Source organism: Pecten maximus, chromosome 4 (genome assembly GCF_902652985.1).
Source record: "Pecten maximus chromosome 4, xPecMax1.1, whole genome shotgun sequence".
Lineage (NCBI taxonomy): Eukaryota > Metazoa > Mollusca > Bivalvia > Pectinida > Pectinidae > Pecten > Pecten maximus.
Genome location: NC_047018.1, coordinates 50,927,383 through 50,937,385, shown reverse-complemented (window position 1 = coordinate 50,937,385; position 10,003 = coordinate 50,927,383). Strand labels below are relative to the sequence as shown.

At 36.3% G+C, this 10,003-nt stretch overlaps 1 protein-coding gene across 1 annotated transcript; it reads right to left on the bottom strand.

Annotated features, from left to right (window-relative positions):
* Positions 1-1,033: 1,033 nt before the first annotated feature.
* LOC117326626 (uncharacterized protein K02A2.6-like) lies at positions 1,034-2,407 on the bottom strand. The gene has a single exon (XM_033883387.1). It carries the CDS (start codon positions 2,405-2,407, stop codon positions 1,034-1,036), a length of 1,374 nt encoding a protein of 457 aa, XP_033739278.1.
* Between the last annotated feature and the right edge of the window lie 7,596 nt (positions 2,408-10,003).

The window sequence follows — 10,003 nt, the reverse complement described above, 5'->3', positions numbered from 1 at the left end:
CCCTATCAAGTATATGTACCAACCACACTGCCTCCTCCACCAATGCCAATTCTATACTTTCCAGTAGTACCCGCCAAGTACAATGGTGACAATGCAGTACACAACTGTGTACTAGGTTTCAAAAATATGGCTGGCGGGAACTTGCTATACATAGTCCCGGTTTTAGAAAATTTGATATTTTAGTTTACATTTGTAAATGTTGTATTTTGTAGGTTTGACAACATTACTTGGACTATACTGTTACTAGCTGTTTTTTTAAGAGTTTAGCTGTGATGAATCATAGTTTTTATATACAATTTAAAAACGACACGATGTTATCATCTGCTATGGTCACCTCTCAGTAGCCTCCTCAGAGTGCAAGTATACTTTACCATGTAGTACTGTAGTTTTATTGTATAGAATTCATGCTAACCTTTTGTCTTTTATAACGTATCGCACTCTTAGTAAACGGGGAGGAATGTTGTGAAACAGCATTGTATTTTACGTACGGTTCCGAGGATTCCGGGTAGTTATCCTCCGGAAGGCCTCGTACCTTTATATTACCTATGTTTTAGCCCTCAGTTATCGGTTAGACCTCAGAGCAATACAGACGTTTATTCCTGTCGTTGCTGTTCTGTCTGACAACATCGTCATACAGATACGATAACTCAATCCTGCCATGTTACACTATTGTGTTTGTATTGGTTCTTTTACTTATAAACTACCAGGACAACGCACCACTGCTTGGAACATTTTAATGGCGGGTCACAACATTACAAACATGCGCAGTACACAAACCGGAACCATGCGGTTCTGTTATAGGAACGTACTAACATCAGGATAATGACCACGGATAGTAACGGATACATACATAACACTTTTCCCTCTCTCAAGAAAGGTTTCCCTTATCCATAATAACCTGTAATTAATTACAGCTTTCTTAGCTCACATGTTTGTTAAAATTAAACAAATTAAAGTTCATAAGTTCAATGTCTAAAAAATCAACATGAATCTTTAACACAATAAACACTGAACTAAACACACTGCTATAAATTTAACAGTTTTCAATCAGACGCGATGGTTTGATTATATCACGACGCGGATAGCGATGTTCGTGTGTCACATTGGTCGATGGATCAGTCTGATCAGTCTCTGGTGTAGTAGTAGTTACTTCACTGGTTTGAATCCGAATTGGACAATCTGCTGAAGGAATCCTCTGAGTACCAATGGTTGGATTAGGTAAGATACCTGGAAGACTGTCCAGAGAATTTTGAGTGTCTGGAACTGCTTGCTCTCTTGGTTCAAAGTTACAAGCTGGATCACATGTACGTATTTGATCCACATGTCTTTTCCATATAAGGTTGTCCACCTGAATGGTATATGTCATTGGTCCTAGCTTGCGGATAACAATACCTTTGATCCATGAAGGTTTCCGTGGGTTTCCATGGTAGTCGCGAGTAATGACAATGTCACCAATTTCGAACAATCGTGTTTTTGACTCTGTTGGTGTAGTCTTTTGTTGAGTTTTCCCAGAAAGATCCGGACGCATAATATCCAACCTGGTCCTCAACTTCCTTCCCAAGAATAGTTCACTGGGTGGAGTCTTGGTGAGACTATGTGGTGTTGTACGGTACGACAACAAAAACGAAGCAAGTTTCTGGTTTAGACTACTATCTGACTGAACCAGGGATTTCATAGCTTGCTTGAATGTACGTACAGCTCTCTCTGCCTCGCCGTTTGAGCTGGGGTGATAAGGTGCAGAAAGTATATGACGTACTCCATTTTCTTTCAAGAATGTGGCAAACTCTGCTGCAGTAAATTGCGGTCCATTATCTGAAACTAGTTCTATGGGTAAACCATACGACGCGAATAGAAACCTCAACGCGTTGATAGTACTGGCTGTGGTCGTGGAAGACATGCGTATCACATCTAACCACTTTGAATGTGCATCGACCACTACCATGAACATTTCACTCATGAATGGTCCAGCAAAATCGATATGAATACGGTTCCATGGTGCCGACGGCCATCTCCAAGGGTTTGCAGGAGATTTCGGTGCATTTGGTAGTACTTTCTGACATGCCTCATAGCCCGACTTTTTCCGTTCAATATCCACATCCATGTTTGGCCACCATGCATGTAACCGAGCCAGGGATTTCATTCTAACAATTCCTGGATGGTTGCTATGCAGTTCATCTAATATTTCACTTTGATATTGGTTCGAAATGATTACTCGTACTCCTCTGAGTAAGCATCCTTCCTCAATGGTCAGTTCATCACAAATTCTGTGATATGGTTTAAGTTCATCTCCCATTTCCACATTTGGCCATCCACTTCGGGTAAATTCCATTACGCGTGCCAAAGTTGTATCTCCTTTTGTTGCAGCAGCGATACGCGTAGCAGTAACAGGTACGCTGTTAACTTGCATTTTGTTCACTAACTGAGCTTCCTCATAGAACACATAGTTGTCGTCAAATTCCACTTTCCTCCTCTTTCATAGGAAAACGTGATAACACATCAGCATATCCGTTTTTATCCGTTGAACGAAACTTTATGTCGAACTGGTACGCGGATAACTGTATCGCCCATCTTTGCAATCGAGATGCGGCCAAAACCGGAATGCCCTTCTTTGGTCCCAATATAGTTGTCAGCGGTTTATGGTCAGTCAATAGGGTAAAACGTCGCCCGTACAGATACTGGTGAAACCGTTGAATTCCAAAGATAATCGCTAACGCTTCTTTTTCTATCTGCGAATAATTCCTTTCCGCAGATGTCAAGGTACGCGAAACATACGCTATGGGTTTGTCGCTCGACTCAATGGTGTGCGAGATAACAGCTCCAAGTCCATATGATGAAGCATCGACAGCTAACGTCAATGGTTTCTTTGGGTCATAATGTACCATAACTTCAGATGAAACCAAAAGTTTCTTGATAGTCTCACACGCATTCGCACATGTTGGGCTCCATTGCCATTCGACATCATTGGCAAGCAGATGAGTAAGAGGCTCAAGGACAGTCGCCATGTTGGGAATGAATTTCCGGTAATAATTCACAATACCGAGCCAAGATTGAAGTTCACGCTTATTCTGAGGATCAGCCAATTTCAAAATGGCTTCCACTTTTCTCGGTGAAGGGTGGATACCTTCTTTGTTGACTTTGAACGCGAACTATTCTACTTCATCGCGAAGGAAAAAACATTTGTCTTTCCGTAGTCGTATACCGAAATTTTCAAGTCGCTGTAGTGTCGTATGAAGATTGTGACGGTGTTCCACGTCGGATTTCCCCGTAATTAGAATATCATCTAATATGCATCCGACACCCTCAATTCCTTGCAGGACTTGATCCCTTGTGCGTTGAAAAATAGCTGGTGCAGCCGCAACTCCAAATGGAAGACGCGTATACTGGTACAAACCTTGGTGTGTGTTGATGGTTACAAGGTTTCGCGATTCCTCGTCTAAGAGTACTTGTTGATACGCACTAGTCAAATCAAGTTTTGAGAACTGTTCACCACCATTCAACTTTGCAAACAACTCTTCACTTGTGGGTAAAGGATATTCTGGAACATCAAAGTAGGGATTGATAGTGACTTTATAGTCCCCACATATCCTCACAGATCCATCAGGCTTCAACACTGGTACAATAGGAGTGCCCCAATCAGAACTCTCCACTTTTCTGAGAATACCGGCCTTTTCCAATCGTTCAAGCTCTTCACCAATCTTGTCCTTTAGAGCAAAAGGCACGGGCCTTGGTTTGAAAAACTTTGGTGTACAGTTATCTTTCAATCGAAGTGTCGCAGTTACACCTTTCACAGTACCAAGCTCTTCATTGAAAACTTTGTATTTCTGGAAGATTTCCTTCTCCAAGTTATCATGGATGGTGTACTTGATGGACTGCCAATTAAGTTTTAATTGACTTAACCAGTTCCTACCCAGCAATGCTGGTCCATCAGCTTTGACAACAAGTAATGGTAGCGATAGATGTTGGTCTCCATACTGTACAGTAACAGATTTTTCTCCGACAACTGGTAAAAGCTGACCTGTGTATGTTCTTAATACTGTTGATGACTTGTTAAGTTTTCCATCATACTTCTGTTTGTACTCCTTTTCCGACATCAACGAAACTGAAGCGCCAGTATCTAATTCCATTTTCTGTTGTTTGTTGTCAATTAACAAATCAATGTTTATTTCTTTATGACCACCAGAATTGATTGAAAATAGAGGCCATGAGTACTGTTGTTCAGTATCCTGGACACCAGAAGAATCCATGTCAGAATCCACAAAGTTGACCTTAGGACTTTTTTTTTAATTTTATGTCCCTTTTTGTTTCCTGGAGTACCACCAGTACTTTCAGTACTTTGATGTGATCGCGGTTTGTTTACATTCTGTCGCGATTTGTTGACATGACACATTTTACTCAGATGACATAATTCATAATTTAACGCATATTATCCTTCCATACAACAATAAATAAAGTTAACACTCACAGAAAACAAAGGTGGAATCTTCATCTAACCTTGTATTTATTGATTGTTAAATGTTAAAATAATACAAACAATACAGACCTATTATTAATATTCAGGAAAAAGTACAATAAAAACAATGAAAAAGTAATAGGAAACACTAGTAGATTACAACTCCTGTATTAAAACATCGGAATTAAATTGAATTAAGTGATATTAATTATTTTAACTCATGCTGTTGACTTAGCAAGATTAATTTCTATAATCGTGAATTCATTAGTATAATTCTATATTTTAATTTTACCAAATTATGAATTCACGAATATGTTCGCAAGTTAGAAAGGTGTTACTAACCATAACAGTTCCCAGTGACTTTCTCACACAGTCGGTCTTGACAATTCGTAGAGCAGTCCTGTTCACATCTAATGCCGTACTGCTGAGGAACACAATCTGGAAAATATATATAATAACATTTATTTATTTACTTTGTCAATCGTGTGCTATTTTATGGTCGATATTATTCTGTATATATAATTCAAATTGTTATATAATGCTATCAATTTCATCCATATTCAATTGAACACATATTATCAATACATTCGTCTTTTATTAACGACTCGTGTGGCCTCAAATGGAGCTAGAAAGCACATCATTAGCTGCGTTTAAAGGGGCATTCATTCGTTGAAATGAGTTGGAATCTTGTATTTTTCTCAACTAGTAAGTGATATCAACTTCAGCGTAATACAACACTCTAAGACTGAAGTTTTTAAAAATGAAAGTTTTTGAAAATGTGACTTCGACCCGAAGACTGACAGGTTCGTTATGAAGTTCTGCTCGAAGTTACACTTGTTACCGTACTGACAAATCACAGACACTATAACAAAATATAACCTCATCGAACCACAATTAATGATTTCACAAGCATACTGTGTATTTTTTTGTTATCTTTTCTTCATTAACAGCTATGAACACATCAGTTTTTAAACACGAAAAACATGTTTGGGCCCTTTGGTGCTCATATGTATACGACTTTGTACACACAGATGTTAATGTGTATTATTTTAGATGTTGTTTTTCACTCATTTACTAGCTATGCATGTTACCTTAACATAAGTAATTGGTGTAAAAAAGGATATAATAGGGGTTTATAACAGCAACACAAATGGCACACCTACATCACTCGCTACGCTATGCCGTGTGATTTTTACCAAACTGGTGTAATTGTTACTAACTAGTGAGTTTTTTGGCGAACTGACTGACACCCTCGGAAAGTTTCATCTTCTTATTTATCTTTAAAATTAAAATAATCAAAATAATTGATTGCGTCCCGAAGAAATTGTATTTCGTTTCGCCTCCATATTGAGTGAAATACTGATTGCACATGCGCTGAAAACAGAGAGTAGGAACCACATGGCGAAGCGAGGAAGGCAACATGTGTTAGCCTGACATCTCGAGAAAGAAGGAACCATACATTAGATTATGAAAAGAGAACGAAGAAAGGAAAGGATTTCAATCGGAGACTGCACAGACCGTTGGAATCATAAACGACAATTGAATCGGAACTCGTGCGGAAATGACACAGTTGAGTTCTTGTTGGAGAGGCAAGTGTGTAACGTACACACGTACGTAGTGTAACGTTCGGTCTGTTGTCATCTTTACTCAAAACTCTAAACATATGATGCGATTTAATCAATGGTTAGGATTTCTTTTGTGATATGTAGAGATTGCAGATTCACTATTTATAGTTCACCACCATAAACTTGTTGATAAATCACACCTGTATCAATCCAGCGAAATGGGGCCGAAGGGGTAAAGCTAAGAAAGCGTTTCGGTTCGTGGACGACAACAGGCAGAGGATCGTGATTTTTCGCAACGGATAATATTGGAATGTTTATTAAGTTTTTATTTGCTATTTGCATTAAAACCTCGCAATTAAAAGTTGTAGTTAAGTTAGGCAACAGACAATATATATAGTTGTCCCAGCTGAATATAAATAAGTCCACCATATATTTGTTTTCTTCTGTATGTAAATCTCTTCCCAGAATGCACTGCAATCAAGGTCAAGTGTATGCAAAGTAGATTATAATGTTCAAAAGTTCGTATCTTCTTGGCTTCATTCCGACCATTTTTGACGTTATAATGTTTTTTAATTATTTGTAGGTTTTAAATAGGCATATATATATATGGACTAAATGTTATTTATTGTCAAAATAGTAATAATTTTTTACACTCTGTCGGAGGTGTAGCATCTTTAAGTGCTATCCCACTTTATTTAGGAGAATCAGTAACATTACACAATATCACTACATTGCATTATAACTCCCTGTGTCCAACCGCACAAACAAGAATGGAAATGGTGTTAAGACAAACTTATATTGCACTATGAACCCACTTAAAATCATGTTCATACCTTCAACAGCTAAGATAGAAAAGATATTTAAATTTTCTATATCCATGTACAATAACGCGGAGGTAAAATTGTGGTATGAGGCCGGAATATATGTGATATACTGAAAAATAATTTATAGATTCTAACTGATCCTGCAGTAGCCTTTATTAATGATGAAGATTAAAACAATGTTAATCTGTAAAAAAAAAAAAAAGAAAAAAAGAGCAAAATATGTACAGGCAACAAGCAGTGTGATGAATTTTGCATTTTAAGTACTTCTAAGTAGTTACGCAACATATCACCATTTAAATTATTTGCTTCACTTCACTTTTTTAATAAATGTTTTGAAAATTAGAATGAACATTTTCAAATTTTGATGAAAACCTACATTAAAATAGCTAAAATTAATATCATTTCTTTTAACAAAATATATAACTTCAATAATAATAAGTGATACATTAACTGTACTTAAATATGCCAAGAAGATAAGATTATTTAAACCTGTATAGAAAACACAATGAGTTTAATGTGCATAGGTATACTAATATTCAGACCAAATTCAAGAGCGATCTGACGGACAAATTAACTTATTAATAATCGTTAATTATAGGGGCTCAAATTGTACAAAATTGATTTGTGTCAGATCATTTTTTAAATAATCAACTAAAATTGCACAAGTATGATGTGAATTTTTTCTCTATACAGTATGATTCCCTGAACAGGCCAAAATCATCTGCTTTTGATTAATAGAATAGTTTCAATGATCTGTATTTAAAATACCAAATAAACATATTTAACGTTTTCGCTTATATCAACAGAAATTTGTTTCAAAAACATTTTCGGTAAAAATTTACTTACATATTGTTGAATATTACGTATGCACTATGTTTCGCTGAATGAAATTCAAATATTTCGAAAAGGGAATATTTCCCCCCAAACCATTTCACTGCATTACAAGATACATATGTTACACTTTATGTCCAACTAATAACAACAGTGCCGGTTTTGGTGAACTATTTTTGTAATCACAATTTTACAAAAACATCCTTTTCCAGTGTTTACTAGCACAACAAGCTAAATAATTCAAATAGAAACTATATTTTAAATATCTAAAATACGTTTTATAGTTATTTTCCGTGATAACGTTCGTTCATGTGATAGACGTTGCCGCACAAGGAATTATTTTATCAGAAATGTAAGAATATGATTATGTTGTGTCTCTGCTTATATGACTAATTAAAATTGTTCATATTCGGACATGCATTAAATGTAAATGCAAGGTTCTACTTTCAATTATTCTTTACATTATAACACTGATATCCTGTTTATCACATGACCAGATCACATCTCTTTATGTGATATTAAGTGAGACGAGTTCTAAGATCGTTGATACATCCGATGGTAACAAATTAATACGGTGTAAATACAGTAATAAGATATACCGTAATTTCCTATGTATTGCATTAAACATTACATTCTGGCAGTTATCTCTTGAAACAATCGTTCTGACAAATTGTTTAAAAAAAAACAAACAACAAATAAACAAACAAATCCAAGTTATATTTTTGTGTTATCATGTGTACTCAGTGGTGCCGACATTGTGTTCAAATGCGAAATATGAACGGTGCATTATTCTATGCATGGATACATGAAGTAAAATAAGTCACTGGTAAATCCAAAAATATGTATCTACATATTTTTGTCTTTGATAAATTGCGTCTTCCATTAAACGCTCTTGTCGCATTAATTGCAAGTCAATTGCACCGGTAGCCCAGTTTAAATTGGTTCACCAGTTATCTTATTATACTACAGGTATATCTATATTTTCTTTTAATATTGTATATGTGTATATATAATGGTAACTTACAGAAACAGGCACCTGTTATGGAGTTACAATTACCGCCATAACACGCTGGTGGACACTGACGGTTACAGTTTCCGTCACCGTATTTCCCTACTTGACATCCTGTTGGAATGACAAAAATTAAAGCCTGTTAGTACATACATTGACAGGCGAGTTTATTTCTTTTTTCAACCAAATTGTTTTCGAGTGAATCATCATCTACAATACCCCGATAACCTTATTCTATAAGAAACATAGTATAATGGATCCTGCCTCAATATATAACAGCTTGAATTAGGTACCGCTAAGGAACAACTATATATTCAAAACGATTATGACATTGTTGTTGAAAAAATGATCAATGACAGTTCCCTTATATTTACAGGAAAACAAAATAGTGGACGGACAGATGACCTGATGATATGATTTGGAATTCTATGGTCCTCTCATGTAATGAACAGATTTTTGTGGCACTTTAGCCCTATGTTGATTTTGAATTATTGATTAAATAATTTGGATTAACTAGTTTAGATTGTAAATGTTCAGTCTGATTTGACAAGCAAAGAAAGGCATTCTCTTATTATCATACTCATCAATATTGAATAAAGTGAAAATCCAACTCAATTACAACCATGGAGAAGGTTGACGGACTTGGAGGGCGCAGGATTTGCGTCCCCTGTACTAGGTCGGAGGGAGCGCGAAGCGTTAATATGGCGAGAGATATGAGCATGAACTTTTTCTATCCAATCACGGACACAGATATTTAAAGCTAATTTAACTTAATTAATTTTTGCATGTTCAGCAATAACTTATCTATCGATGTACGGTGTTGATTTCAGCGAATAATTCGAGATAAGGCACATTAATGACGCGACGCGAGTTGAGACGAGATCGTTGTTTACGTTTTCACTGTTACGAACAGAGAGCCAGTGACGTTCTCGCATACACCGTAACTTCAAAAGTAATCAGATTCAGAGGTTATTGTAATCAGTAATATTCTAACATGTTTTTGGAAGTAGGCACGTTTTGTTTCCTAGGAGACGTGTCTTTGTTATCATTCGTCTTGACGGGACGGAAGTATGGGAGAGAGACTCCTCGAAACTAGCGACGGCGAACGGGGAGCAAATTCCTTAGACTACTATTGTATAAATTATACTGTGCCTGTGTAATAATTATGCTTAAAATGTAAAAACTGTGTCGTATATCTTGGCCGGAAATCTTTTTAAATATTGACCCGAATTTGACTTACAATTATAAAATTAAGTGCGAATGTAACAAAGAAAAAATGTAGGTGCATTAAGGATCATTTTTGGCACCATCTTTGATCTAATTG